The sequence below is a fragment of the Bactrocera dorsalis genome, unplaced genomic scaffold, assembly GCF_023373825.1.
Source record: "Bactrocera dorsalis isolate Fly_Bdor unplaced genomic scaffold, ASM2337382v1 BdCtg067, whole genome shotgun sequence".
Lineage (NCBI taxonomy): Eukaryota > Metazoa > Arthropoda > Insecta > Diptera > Tephritidae > Bactrocera > Bactrocera dorsalis.
The window spans coordinates 59,870-75,000 of NW_026038118.1; the positions used below are offsets into that span (position 1 = coordinate 59,870).

Here is a 15,131-nt window from a genome sequence, read left to right on the forward strand (position 1 = left end):
GAATATCTTAAACATTATTTTAAAATGTGCCAGTATATTGAAATGTGTATATTAAAGCCGTTGCTGCATGTATGACATATCGCTCGAAACCAGATTTTCTCCAAAATATATTTCAAAACCAGACATTTTTAAACAAACAATAACAATAAATATAATAAACAAACGACTAAGAACTAATTTATAAGTATACTTTTATCCATACGTGTACACTATGTATGTATCCATAAAATTGGCGCCAAGAATGCAATACAAAATATAAATTTTACTTTTAATATTTCAGTGTTTGGGAATGTTTTTAAAATACAAATCTTAAAACCCCACATTCATTAATAATTATGTCTTTTAGTCGTGCACAATTCAATCTCTATGAGAAACACTATGTCTATTATACATATGTATATCTTATTGGTGTTGTCATTAGTCATATTGCTATTGTTTTTATATTTGTTTTTGTTGATTCACAATGGCTTTATTGCATGACGTTCTTTTGAAACAAATGTGTTGTGAATATGTGCGCTTAAATTTAAGCCAAGTATGTGACGTTATTCACAACGAAGCTTCTAATATAAGAAAGCTCTCGATATTTTGCGCAACAATAGAAAAAATGAAGAATTTTGTATCTTTGTTATAGCCGGCGTTTGGAAATGTTGCTCTTTCTCAGTCTAAGAAGTTGAAATATTTAATTGGAAGAGCATAATAGATAGGTGAGAGAGAGAAACTATAGAAAAAGAGGGTCTCTTCCACTCTGAAAATCATTTACAAATTAGCATTTGCTCTACATGTCAAACATTCAAAGCCGGTAGTGGTTTGTTGTTAGTACAGAGCTTATTGACTCTTGTTAGCTTACGCTCCCCCAACTGATATTCACCTACTTTTGTTCACTTCCAACGCTCGCGCGAATAAAAGTAATTACATTTGTGCGGCGCATTTCAGTCTACGTTGAGGCGTTGAAGCAAAGAGTGTACACAGTTGGCAGTACAAAAATACATTCGCTTGTGGTAAATAGAAATTTATTAAAAATAGTTTAATGTTCAACTTTCACTTTGTGTGAATATATGTATTTATTTGTGTGCCTTTTTTTAATTCTTACACACAAATTACGTCTGCAGTGCATTTAAAATGTGTGAAATGAGAGAAAAAGTGTTGTGAATAACTGTGGTTTTGCGGCGAATATAAAGTTTTACCTCAAGATTAACAAAACTGGGCGCGGTTTTCGAGATTTTTGATTACTTGAAAACATTATTCTCCAACTGTTAGTTTTTCTACATTTTTATTTATTTTTTATTTAAAAAGAGTAAATGAATTCTTTTTTTTCGAAATTATATATGTATATTTTCCATTGGAATGAATAAAATCAAGCTGATGACATCATCATTCCAACTAAACACCAACATCATCACCGCCAACATTTGTAAATAACAACAACAAAGTGTCTGAATACAAAGGTTAGCAATATGATAAATGCTAAACAAAACAAACTAACGATGTAATTACAATGAATCAACTGAAAACATACTCACTGTATAAAACAATATCAATTAAAAAAAAATTTCATACATATCCTTGCACTTAAAACATACATACATCCATAAAAACAGAAATAGTATGTACGTATATGCATATGTATACTTAAGAATCACTAAAATAAGTATGCATGAAGATTTCTTCTGGCAGTCTTTGCCAACGGGGCAGTGCTGTTTGCTGTCTATAGATAAATAATGTATTAAAAAAGGCTATAGAAAGTTCGATGTGCATAGTATATGTATTTCAGATATGTATCTACAAGTGTATATGTAGCGGTATACATTTACACATAGACAACTTAAATTATAGCTTTTATAAAGCGGCATCTGTTTAAGATCGTGTGGCTAAACAAAATGTACTCGGCATACTTTTGCCTATAGAGCTTAGCTGAAGAGCGTTTTGATCGCCGCAAATGAGAAAAAATATTGCTGGGCACGTCATATACATACATACATATATGTATATATGTATATGTACAAACCGAGTAAATGCAACGGATGTGAGTAATAAAGCAGAAATCGAAAGTCACAAGTTCATTAAAATATATTATATTATAAATGAACTATTTAAATATGTAACAACATAAATTGCATTTTTTACACCGTCTCTCTTAAACTTTCAACGCTTGTAAGATGATTAATGTTCGTAATATTTAATAATCGAGCTTGTTATAATTTATGCATTTTTATTATTGAATATACATACTATACATATTATATATGTATGTATATATATAGTTCTGTTAGTTCAGGTGAATGCTTTTTACAGATTTATTTACTTCCACAAATATTTTCGTAGATCATATGACTCAGTGTAGCGCAATGAAGTATTTCAGTGTATGTACACATTTATGAATATATGTACATACATACATACATACGGATATTCCTGTTTGTTTGTAAATGATTCATTATAACAATGTACACTTATGTTTGTATAGTCATCGATCTTACTGAGGAGAACTACGATAGTCCTCAGTAAAATATTGGGTGGTTTTAATGTTATTTGTTGTGTTAAATTACAAAAAAAAAAAAATGCGAAAAAGCTATATCAAATTTTTTACAAAGTTTAAAAGCTACAAGGACACGAAAAAACATGATTTTAATTTATTTTTGGAATGCTTTTTGCCGCTACGGTAACAATCAAACTCCTCTTTCTAAATAATACAAAATCTCTTAATTGGATAACTCGCAATTTAATTATTAATGTAGTTACGTTATTTTTTAATAATTTAATTCTAACCTTGATTTTCGTTACTGCCTTATTGGCGAATTTTGTGCAAAAATATTCCATACACAAATATTCTAATTAACAAAGTAAATACATAACATTCATATGTACATACTTACATACATGCACACCTGTATGCAAATTCGCTTGAATATATTACATATGCTGCTAAATGGCTGCGTCAATTGACAATGGTTTGTTCGTTCTAAAAAGCTCGCTTTGATGATTTTTACTCAAATTTTGTATTCTGCATTTGCTTTTCTACTTCAAATTTCATTACAGTTATCTAGCTTAAATATCACACTCATGTGATCATTTCGTAGGCTTCTTTTAGAGGTGAGCGTTATTTGAAAGTCATGGTGGAATGCCCTTACGAGCAAATATCTCGCTTCGTAAACGCGGTCACAATTGTTGCAATCAAATGTGAAAACCGGGTGTTGTTTGTTCATGCGATTCCAGTAGCTCAATCCATATATTTATAAGTATATAGATCTACTTATATATATGTACATACATATGTGCATATGCAAGTACCTATACAATTTGCCGGTTGTGAAAAATTTTGTTGCTTCGCATTTTCAGCGCTTCATTCTACTATGTACTTTCACATGTGAAATACACATACATATATAAATATATATGTATATAATGCTCGCCTTAGAAATGCAAACCAGTTTTGGAATCAAAGCATACAAATTTACAAGCAGCAAGCTTCTTCGCCAGCCACGTCATTGCAAGCTTTGTTCTTGTTAGCTTTTACTTCAACTCTCGTATATGCTATTTGTATTTATGGTGTTTTTTCACATCTATATTTTTATAATTTCTTTATGGCTTAGTATTCAAATCACAAAACCCACTTGTCCGGATTCAAAAGGCAATTCCAATTTTTTCTTCCTTTTCTTTCGACTCACATTCTTCTTCAAGTTTGCTCTCTGGGCGTGATTTATTTTGCTGAATTGCATATAAAGCGTAGCGTCAAGAATTTTAATGACGTGCTCACGAATAGAGCCATAGAGTCTCTTAAAAAATGACCTCAAAATTGATTCGTTTCATTAGAATAATGGCTTTTATTGTCGCTCATGACAGTCTTTTGAGTATGATCTATCCACACACGTTAGTGCCCCTCCTCTTATAATAATAAATATAATTGTACATGCATATATGTATGTATGTATATAAAAAAATATACACCTTACTTATTTGCTGGTTGTTTAGTTGAGCGCCTCTCCTAAGTTTGAAGGCGTCAACGTATTTTGGATACGTTTTTGTGAGTAGTTTTTTTCAAGGCTGTCTTTTGTTATTGTAATGTTTGTTGGAAAATATATATCTAAGACTCTTTGTGTTACACGTCTACCGAGATTTCAATTATCCAGACTGTCGCCGCAAACCGGCGTAGTTGACAATCCACTCATTACGCGCCCATAGATTGACGCGGTGTCCTTATATACTCGTTTATGAATATATTTGTATGCCTAGATGGTACTACATAATATTAACCTACAAATATACAATTTGAATGTTAGTTCATGCTTAAGTATATAGTCTGTCCAGCTCATACATACAAACACACGCTGATTGTATACATTCTGTGTACTGACCCGACAAAACTTTCAGTTTCAACTTGTACAAAACTTTGTATGCAGCGTTTGACCCCTTTGAGTCACTATTAATATGGCTGAGCAATGCAAGTATGATGTTTGACCAACTTTTTACTAATTCCAGAAACAAATATACATACATTTGTATGTATATTATGTCTATGTAGATACATATTAAATAAATACTCATGGTCGCCAAGTGACTGCGGTTTGGCGCCAGCATTGGATGCAAGTGCGATTTTTTTGGCACTCAAAGGACAGATTGCGACGCAAGTTAAATATAATTTATTGTGTCTAAAGTAGCGTGTCCTTATTGAATGAGGGTGTGTTCAATTGGTTATACGCGAAATATTAAGTTACTGGCTTACATAGATCGGTGTGTATGTTACATATGTATGTATGTAATTCTTGTTTTTCTCAACCGTATTCTGCCACTTTTTGGTTTTAGTTGCTGTTTTTGAATGGCGTCATCGTTTTGTGTACACAACAATTTTCTGAATGCTATGCGTATTAAGTACACACGAGTATGTTTGTGTTGTTTCACACGCCATGGCGTATGCGTAACACGCTAAAGCTAATAAAAATGTGTGGTCAGGGAGGGTAGCTTGGTTTCTAGATAATGTATGTATGTATTTAAGGGTTTATGTTTAATATACATATCGCTCATTTGCTGCAAGACCGGCATAAATAAAAAAAACGTGATTTTTGAGTTAATGCTGCAGAATTGTTCGTTATATCATACTTCATGTTGAGTGAAAAATTCATATGAATGCCTTTTATATGCTCCGCTTGAGAAGAGGTGTAAGGTTGGGGTCACCGTGTAAGGTTGTAGTCAGTTGAAAACTTTAAACGCGTTTTCTGGAAAATCGATTTTTTTGACTTATGTCGGTCTTGCAGCAAATGAGCGATATGTACATATTCTTGATTAGAATAATAAAGCTGATGTTTCTTTTGTTGTTATTGTTTATAATAGTTTTAGCTTTTTTAGTCAAAATGACACATTTCTTTGTCTATTTTTTGTTTTTTTTTTCTTGTTTGAAATTCGGGTTTCAGGAACGAATTGTTTAGAAATAAATTTTAATGCTATAAAAAAAAATTATTAATTTATTTCAAAGTATTACAGTAACTTATATTGAACAAAACACCTTCCGAACGGCAGCGTCATTGGGCCGCAACACTTTCTGAACGTTTTGCTCAATATAAGTTACTGTAATAAATGACCACGTAACCTCAATTACATATATAGTCTTATGATATTTTAATATAATGATTTTCTTTTCTATTTCATTTCAGCGTGATTTATTACATTTTTAAGTAACTAAATAAACTAAGAAACCAAACAAAATGAGCTCCGCTGAATATTATCCATTCAAGGTGAGTTTATGAATTATTAAATTTATAGTGTGAGTCATAAGTTAATTTTTATTATATACATACACGCAATTTTGAGTGTACCGAGTAATTATTTAGCAAAGGTTATTCATCGTATTTCTTATATTAGGGTATACAAACGTTACACACTGTTTTTCTATGCAGATTATCATACATTTTATAAAAGTTGTGATTTCGATTTTATCGGATGAGAAATCTTTACATATTTGACTGCACGTACAAAAGTAGAAAAAAATATGTATTACCTATTGGTATATGTGTGTATATGAATCTGTAGGTATCCCATAATGTTTCGACTTTCATTTCGAAATCCATGAATCGGTAAAAATAAAAATTATCATGCACATCTTAAATTATACTTCTATTATATTAATAAAGAGATTTTATTAACAAAATAAATAATGTGAAGCTGTTATTATATCCACTTGTCAGATTGCAATTGAAATGCACGAAATATGTTTTCCCAACTTTCTGCTAATCTTATCAGTTAGTTTGTACGACAAAGCCTGTTAAATATTTGCAAAATGATAAATCCGCGCAGTTAATTATCTCTTTTGTTTAATAAATTTTTCTTATCATACCGCAACGATAATTATATATAGTATGTGAACATACATAGGTATGTTCATGTATGGCTATGGATAAAATACTATTGACTGATTTATTTATGATAGAAGAGTGTTGTAATATTATTAAAACTTTCGTAATTTTCTTGTATAGTGCACCCCTACCGTCTACCCAGCTGATCCTTTCGATCCCGTCGAAGATGCAGCCATTCTACGTAAAGCCATGAAGGGTTTTGGCACCGACGAGAAGTCCATCATCGAAATCTTGGCACGTCGCGGCATCGTGCAACGTTTGGAAATCGCTGAAGCTTTTAAAACTTCCTACGGCAAGGATTTGCTTTCCGAACTGAAATCAGAATTAAGCGGCAAATTCGAGAATGTTATCGTCGCCTTGATGACACCATTGCCACAATTCTATGCTAATGAATTGCATGATGCCATTTCGGGGTTGGGTACCGATGAGGAGGCGATCATTGAAATTCTCTGCACACTCTCCAATTATGGTATTAAGACCATTGCACAGTTCTATGAACAGAGCTTTGGTCGTTCATTGGAGTCCGACTTGAAGGGTGATACCAGCGGACACTTCAAACGCTTGTGCGTATCGTTGGTGCAGGGTAACCGCGATGAAAACCAGGTAAGTTATAATTTTATTTAGAACTTATGTTTATATATGTATACATGTTTTCCAAATTTCGCTTAGGGCGTTGATGAAGCCGCCGCTGTTGCGGATGCACAAGCTTTGCATGAAGCCGGCGAAGGTCAATGGGGTACCGATGAGTCCACATTCAATTCAATTTTGATCACACGTTCGTACCAGCAGTTGCGACAGATCTTCCTCGAATACGAAAATATCTCTGGTAACGATATTGAGAAGGCGATTAAGCGTGAATTCAGCGGCTCTGTGGAGCGTGGCTTCCTCGCAATCGGTAAGTGAGATGTTGCAGTAAAGTTTTATGATTGTAATAATATTTGTTATTGCAGTGAAATGTTGCAAGTCGAAGGTTGACTACTTCGCCGAACGTTTATACGAGTCCATGCATGGTCTGGGTACCAAGGACAAGACGCTGATCCGTATTGTGGTCAGTCGTTCGGAAATCGATTTGGGAGATATTAAGGAAGCATTCCAAAATAAATATGGCAAGAGCTTGGAATCGTGGATCAAGGTAAATGAAATGGTTTTATATCTACTTTTATTAGTTTATCAGTGAAGCTAGGACTTTTGCAGAGCTTAATTAAAAAAAAAAATAAGTAATATACTTATAACACATACATATGTGTAAATATGAGCATATCACTGCAAAGTCTGGTTTAATTATTTATTTGTTAAATAGTTGTTTGATTTTACTAATGGGATCTATTACTTTTAAATCAATCGGTGTTTGTATGACTTTCTCATTATTTGGTTATGCTGAATTAAGGTTGCATGTTTAAATTTTTATTATTATTTCTCACTCATATTTCATATTTGGTTGTGGTTTTGATAGTCAGAAAGCTTCTTGTAAAAAGAGGCTTTGATAATCAGAAAGCTTCTTGAATAAAAGGAGTTGCAATGCAAATGAGAATATATAACTTTTTTCAATGAAAAATTTAGGTACAAAGACAGCTACGTTATATTATAAAAATTAGTGAAAACATCATGCAATCCTATAAGCTTAAAAAATTAAAACATCTTTCGAAATTTTGTCGCTATCAAATAGCTTGAACTATTTTGTACAAGTGTATACTAATTTGTGCTTAAATTGTTATGCTTGACTTCATGAAAGTTTTTTGAGTAGTTTGTTTTTTTTTTGCTTGTTGACATTAATGCCTAATTTTCTAAAAAAACTAAAAATATCTTATAAAATTTTGTTAAATACTTGCTAGTTGACTTCTCCTTAATGTGTGTGTTTGCAAATTATTTAAAACCAATATTTTTTCTGTAACTCTGCTCATTTTCACGGTGATAAGAAGATAACGTTGAGAAAAGATTTGTGGTTCAACACACCAACCCTTTTTTAATCTTAGTTATTTATTCGTTTCTGTTCAAAATCCGAATTGAAATTAAATTAAAAACATTCGACTTTTTCAGGGCGACACCTCTGGCGATTACAAACGTGCCCTATTGGCTATTGTCGGATTCTAAGACCGAAAATAGACTTTCAAAGAAAACAAATAAAACTGAATGTATTTTTAATTTACTAAAAGTACCTAAAGATGAAAGAAATATTGTATAAACAACGGAAGTCAAACAAGCGAAATGCAAATGGCGGTGCTGTTCACCGTTTATCTCCTAAAAATATGCCTTATATATGCACGTCAAAGCGCACATAAACTTACTCGTTCATACATATAAAATCTCAAGAAAACATTCTCAACTCAACTACCTATTTATCTACAACTTAATATGCCTATAAATATACAATACCGTTGAAGTTTAAATAATTGTTGACTTTTGTAAAGAAAATAGCAAAAAGTGCCCGTTTAGGCATTAAATGTTATTCTACTAGTATACCATTCACACTTTTTTACGTCGAATATTATTGTGTTATGCATCAAATCTCAATTGTTATTTTTATTTATATATTATTCCACATTAAAGAAACATATTTTATATATGAAAATCATTTGCGTTCGGTTTTCCTTATATATATACTTAAATTTACATATGTAGTTGAAACAAATGCTTATGAATAAATGTGCATTTCATATACAAACAAAGTGAGAACTATTTATTTATTTTTAACATCCCACATCGCAATTGACGCTATCAATGCTAAACTTTATCATGCTTATCTAATCTGATCGTAAATTAAAAAAAGAGTCGCTAGCTTAATAGTCAGGTGCAAATGATAGAAAACGGGCTAATAAGCACAAAGAACTCAAAGGTGGATTTATAGAAGCGACACAATTAAGCGAGTGTGGATTAAGAAAAATTAATCGTTAGAATACTAATATATATTGGGAATGTACTAATTTTAAAATAAAATAGCTGTTTTGTATAACTTTAAGATATATCTAGTCAAAAACTCAAATTTCTCACCTCTTTTTTACAAAGTCATTTTAACAAGATATTAAAATGCATATAATCTGGAGTAAAGTCTACACTAACACCATTCTTTTTTTGGCATAACCATATTTAATTGGGACATATAATACTAACAAAATTATGTACATGCATAGGTATATTTTCAAAAGTGGAGTGCATTCGTAAAAAATATATAACACGCAAACTACATTTAAATTATCTTGAGATATATTAGTAACCAACATTCTTACTTTCTGAAGACTGCAAAATATAAAGAACAATAATTTAATCAATTACTCACAGCCTTGCAAATTTAATATATAATCGTAACTAGGGCTGTTGCAAATACTAAACACTGCCATTAACATTTAATAGTTGGTTATTCAGATCATTTTGGCAAACATCAAATTTCGTATACTTTTTCAAATTACCGAATTTATAATTCATATACACTTTTTGCTTGCATTGAGCGAACACACACACCCGCTCATAATTATTAACAAAATTCACCCAAACTCTAATTAACTTATATAATTATTTTAAGCCACCTTGTAACTGTTTACAACCTTGTACAAATATTTAAAAACATCTCTTTATTTTTGTCTCTTCTTCTCTCTATTAACTTTCATTTTGAAAACACTTCAACCCACCAAATCCACACTAATCTGCAACGTTGTGTGCTTTGCAGGAGGATTCACAGTCCGAGATCGGTTTTGCGCTTGTCACTATGGTTGCCTGGTAGAACGCTTGATGTTTACAGTAGAACTACATACTTACATATGTAAAAGACAAGGCGAAAAAAGCAGCATAGTACGGCTCGAATAAGGCTTTGCATTTAAGATTATCTGATAAGCAAAAAAAAAAAATGCCAAAACGCCTTTATATGATATTAATAAGCTTGTGATTTCAAATACCTTGAAACAAAAAAAAAAAATGAACAAAGTTCGACCACAAACAAACATGCTTTAACTACTTATAAAAGTTTTCAAAATTATTTCTTATATGAATAGCACATCTTGCTATTGTATTCAGAACTTTGCATAGAAATGTCTTTATCTTGGGATATACATAGATAAAATGTAAAGCTTAAAGTATTGTTTTCAAATTTTCGACGAATACCTTACATTTTTATGTTGTATGTATTAACTCTTTATTTAAAACTTTTTTACTAATATTTAGTATATTTGAAAACTATATTTTCAAGTGCAATAACCGATTTCAGCAAATAAAGTATTATACGCGAACAAATAAATACAGACTTTTAATTGATGTAAAATTTTGAACATTTGCCATGTTTCTTCTTTTATTCTTTACAGGATGACGTGAATGGTGATAGTGGTTACGCTTTAAGCACTTTGGCATCTTATTAAGATTTTGCCTAACACATTTAACTAGTGGATTAATTTTCCTATGGAGAAGTACTTCTACTCATCATACAAACCTATTTAAACATATTAGTAAAAACTCGGATACGTATTGTAATATTATTATTGTCCTTCTCTTTAAATTGAACAAAAAAGTATTTGCCCAATAGCCTTTCTGTGTTTTATTGAAACAAATCAAACTTCTTGGGTTAAAGATTTGCTAACTTAAGAGCACTCTTTACATGTTTCACAATCCGCAGTCATCTTTGGATCGGTTATGTATAATTTTAATAACTTGTACCCTTAATGACTTAAATTTACTTTAAAATTTTCCATAATTTTTATTATTGTAACATAAAAATCCTATAAATTTATGATTGAGACGATTAAACACTATCATAAGTGCAAAACCAAATGCTTGAATTTCCCATCTAACAAAAATAATAATTAAAAGACAGATTTATCAGATTTTAATTAATAATTATTTGTACCCTCGCCATAATTATAAAAGGTAAGACAAATATTTAATATAGAATACATTCCTATGATCCTATTTCGCTATGCGATCAGTATATGCTGCCCAAAGCCGATCACGGTATAGAGCTGCTGCTTTTTCAACACACTTAGTTTGTAAAATTCCACGCCCCACCACACCGATATCGGCACCACGTTCCTGCACTACATGCTCGGGTGTTTGATATTGCTGCCCCAGCTGGTCGACAGTATCATCGATTTTTACACCCGGTGTAAGTTGAACTAAACCAGGGAAATGGAAGCAGCTGGCCGATTGACACACAACACCAGCAACAAAATCAATGTCTGCGCCTTCAGTTGCAATCTTACTAGCCGCTTCTGAATACTTAGCATCGATTAAACTGCCTGAATTAGACAATTCGGCAAGTAAAAATACGCCATGTTTTCTTCCATCTGATGCACTGTCAGCAAGACCGGCTTTGAGTCCTTGCAATATGCTACGACCGGAAAGTGCGTGCGCTGTAACCAAATCCGCCCAATTTGCTATTTTATATACGCCTTTGCCGTATTGAAGAGATACCGTATTTCCAATATCGGCAAATTTACGATCTTCCATTATTAAGAAATTGTGTTTATCAGCCAAGCTGCGCAACTTCTGTATAAATGCTTCATCGAAATCCTCTACGATGTCAATGTGTGTTTTAAGGACACAAATATAAGGGCCACAAATTTCAGCAATATTAAGAATTTCTTCAGATTTAGTGAGGTCAGCGGCTAGGCAAAGGTTTGTCTTTTTGCTAGCCATCAGATGGAAAAGCTGCTTGGCCAGCTCAGATTTTGCTAAAGTGGCGCGATGCTCGAATGAAAGCTTAGTCCTTGAGAATTCACTAGCTGAAAGTAAAAAAAGTGAAAAGTCATAGCCAAAATTTTTTGGAATAATAATCGTAAAGGACATTTTTAATATAAACTGTTTAGCAATGTTAGTAGTTAACGTTACCGGAAAGAAAGAGCATTTTACCTGATCAAGAACAATTAGCGCTGCAGCATTCCGCAAACAACAACAGTTATTAGATACAATGACGATGTCAACCAAAATTGCTTTGAGGCAATAAAACAACCAAACATTCTAAATCTAATTAAATTTTGCAAAGTATTAACTCGTCAATCAATAAATATCTGAAAGCTACTAATAATAAATTTTATCATGAAAATAAAACATATTATACATATATCCAACAATTGTTATAAGTTATATCAATATATGATGATGATAAGACATACATATGTATAATATGTATTTTGGTTTTTTTACGGCCATAGTATAATTACTGAAGATTTTGTATATAGAGATTAATTTATATTTATGATGCGCAAACATTTTATTATATTTTATTGCCTATGCTTTCAACACTAAACTGATATTAATAAAACCTTTTGATATCGTAACAATCTGGCATATAATTTAATGAAAGAAATTGATAAAAATCAGAATTGCTATTAAAAGGATCTAATTAAATAATCAAATATATACACAATTTACTAACCGATTCATTAAAAACACCAACAAATAACTATTCTTTATTTGAATGATTTACTTTTTTTGTATTGTATGTTTACTCACCAACTTTACGCTGTGGATTTACAAACGATCCATCGCCTTTAATTTGAGATGCAGCAATATATTTTGCAACTGCTTCCACAGTGTCGCGTTGAATCTTTCCTGCATCGAGCAATGTGTTAAGGAGGAAAGACAGCGTAAATAAAGAGTGCATGCGCACTTGCTTATTTGCGATATTCACCGCTCCCCCTTGCTCACGATCAACAACCACGACGGCATCGGTGACAACAATACCTTCTTTTTGCAAATCGCGTACTGTATCCAAAACACTTGAACCAGATGTTACGACATCTTCAACAATTAAACACGTGTCTCCCGCATTGTAGAGACCTTCGATAAGCTTTTTTGTGCCATAATCTTTTGCTTCCTTACGTCGCACCAGCATAGGTGTACCTTGCTGTACAGAGACCAAAGTGGCCAATGGAAGAGCTGTATATGGGACACCACAAACATGTTTCGCCGTCAATTGGTGCTCTTTGATATGGGCGGCAATCAAATCCGAAACTGTTTTCTATAAACAAAATAGAGAAAGTTAACCGAATATGTGAATAAATACATATGAATGCATATTAAAAAAGACCCTACCATCACTTCCGGATAGCTAACAATTACGCGTAAATCAAAGTAAACAGGTGAATTAATGCCCACTTTCATTTTGAAATCTCCAAATTTGAAAGCATTGATTTCGTATAATTTTATTGCGAGAGCCTTTCGTTCATCAGCCATTTTAGTGTATTTTTTTAACAGGTGTTGAAATATAATTGCTTAATATTAGTCGCTTTTTAAAGCTATCACAAATGCACGTTTTTGGAATGGTTGAAATCACGCTGCCGCTGCGGTATCTAATAAGGTATTGACGACTGTAAAGAGCGGTAGCAAACAACTGTGAGAAGATGTTTCCAACCGGCCTGCAAAGTTAGCACGAGTAGGGTTGACATTCCTCGACAATAGTTGTAGACCTATTTCGTAAGTATTTTTAATAACTAATGTATAATTGTTTAAAACTGTATTGCGCTAAACATACGTTTGTTTGCTATAACATGGTTTATTAAAGTATTTTCTTTAGTAAATTGTTTAATTAAGAATCCACTATCTCCAACATTAAAAGATGATTTGGTAACTCTATCTTGTTATCAAGGTGTTGTCAGATTAAACACTCAATGTGTTCGTAAAGTTAGGCGAATTTAATTACCACAGTGCTAGTAAAACTGTTTGAATTGTAAACTTCCTGATCTTCATATAGTGTCAGTTTAATCGGGAAAGAAAATCTTTAAGTTTAGTACTGTTGTGTTTTCTTCAATTTTCAATTTTCTACGGATTATTTATTTATTTATTTATTTATATTAATTTTATTCATAAGTCTTTACTGAGTTGTTGTTTTTTTTCAAGATATGATACGCGACTTTTCCATTAAATCTTTATTTGGTCTATTTGGGTAAGTATAATTTGAAATTATTATGTAAACGTCTATAATTTCAAAATCCTATTCAGTGATTAGTGAGTGTTTAAAATTAAGTATTCAAAAAGCCGCTTCAAATGTTTCTTTAAAGCGCTTTCAGATTTTTATAACTTGAATAGTATACATAAGTATACTAAGTTTGCCACGAAGTTTGTAATACCAAGAAGGAAACACCGGGTACCCTGTAAGTCACCTTGTGACTTTCAAATCAAATCATATTGCGGCGCGGCGCCTGCTTTCCTTATATAGTGACAGCTGCCAGCCAGCTCCCCTGATATTAGCTAGTGACTTCCAATCACATCAAGGCTTGAAAGTCACCTATGCATCGCCCAGACACTGTGTCTTCTTTTTTTTATAGAGCTAATTGGCAGCCAGCTTCCCCTGAAGCCAAAGTGACGCTTTCAAATCAAACCAATCGATGCGCGAGAATTACCTAAGCACTGAAAAGACATGGACTTATATAGCGACAGCTGCCAGCCACCTTTCGCTGAAGCCAACGTGACGCTTATAAACCCAGTCACATCGAGGCGCGAGAATCACCTAAGCACTGACCAGGAACGGCGCCTGCTTTACTTATATAGCGGCAGCTGGCAGCCAGCTTCCCCTGAAGCCAACGTGACGCTTTCAAATCAAACCAATCGATGCGCGAGAATCACCTGAGCACTGACCAGGCATGGGGCCTGCTTTTCTTTTATAGAGTTAATTGGCAGCCAGCTTTCCCTGAAGCCAAAGTGACGCTTTCAAATCAAACCAATCGCTGCTCGAGAATCACCTAAGCACTGAAAAGGCATGGCGCTTGCTTTACTTATATAGCCACAGCTGGCAACCACCTTCCGCTGAAGCCAACGTGACGCTTATAAACCCAATCACATCGAGGCGCGGGAATCACCTAAGCACTG

At 32.8% G+C, this 15,131-nt stretch overlaps 2 protein-coding genes across 8 annotated transcripts; one reads left to right on the forward strand and one right to left on the reverse strand.

Moving 5' to 3' along the window:
* Window positions 1-847: 847 nt before the first annotated feature.
* On the forward strand, window positions 848-10,850 carry LOC105231526 (annexin B9). 7 transcript variants are annotated; one of them, XM_029552512.2, is made up of 8 exons: window positions 937-998; window positions 1,110-1,252; window positions 1,360-1,445; window positions 5,646-5,726; window positions 6,465-6,947; window positions 7,014-7,239; window positions 7,295-7,476; window positions 8,382-8,916. In XM_029552512.2, exons 4-8 carry the CDS (start codon window positions 5,697-5,699, stop codon window positions 8,433-8,435), a joined length of 975 nt encoding a protein of 324 aa, XP_029408372.1. In that variant the 5' UTR covers window positions 937-998; window positions 1,110-1,252; window positions 1,360-1,445; window positions 5,646-5,696; the 3' UTR covers window positions 8,436-8,916. The 7 variants fall into 7 exon arrangements, with proteins under 7 accessions (XP_011211169.1, XP_011211168.1, XP_011211167.1 ...); XM_011212867.4 differs by lacking the exons at window positions 1,110-1,252; window positions 1,360-1,445; window positions 8,382-8,916 and adding an exon at window positions 10,006-10,122 and having other exon boundaries at window positions 848-998; XM_011212866.4 differs by lacking the exons at window positions 1,110-1,252; window positions 1,360-1,445; window positions 8,382-8,916 and adding an exon at window positions 10,634-10,850 and having other exon boundaries at window positions 849-998.
* A 290-nt stretch (window positions 10,851-11,140) lies between these two features.
* Window positions 11,141-13,875, reverse strand: LOC105231525 (uridine 5'-monophosphate synthase). Its single transcript, XM_049461614.1, has 3 exons — window positions 13,359-13,875; window positions 12,777-13,284; window positions 11,141-12,046 (listed from the first exon to the last, which is right to left on the reverse strand). The coding sequence occupies exons 1-3, from the start codon at window positions 13,497-13,499 to the stop codon at window positions 11,232-11,234; spliced, it is 1,464 nt and encodes a 487-aa protein (XP_049317571.1). The 5' UTR covers window positions 13,500-13,875; the 3' UTR covers window positions 11,141-11,231.
* Between the last annotated feature and the right edge of the window lie 1,256 nt (window positions 13,876-15,131).

Bases quoted from the DNA above. Each gene is read 5' to 3' on its own strand.
- LOC105231525 (XM_049461614.1), bottom strand. From the start codon at position 13,499: ATGGCTGATGAACGAAAGGCTCTCGCAATAAAATTATACGAAATCAAT. The intron at 13,285-13,358 runs GTAGGGTCTTTT...TTTTGTTTATAG, and splicing joins TTAGCTATCCGGAAGTGATG to AAAACAGTTTCGGATTTGAT. The intron at 12,047-12,776 runs GTGAGTAAACAT...TTTTACTTTCAG, and splicing joins AAATCCACAGCGTAAAGTTG to CTAGTGAATTCTCAAGGACT.
- LOC105231526 (XM_011212867.4), top strand. From the start codon at position 5,697: ATGAGCTCCGCTGAATATTATCCATTCAAG. The intron at 6,948-7,013 runs GTAAGTTATAAT...AATTTCGCTTAG, and splicing joins GTAACCGCGATGAAAACCAG to GGCGTTGATGAAGCCGCCGC. The intron at 7,240-7,294 runs GTAAGTGAGATG...TTGTTATTGCAG, and splicing joins GCGTGGCTTCCTCGCAATCG to TGAAATGTTGCAAGTCGAAG.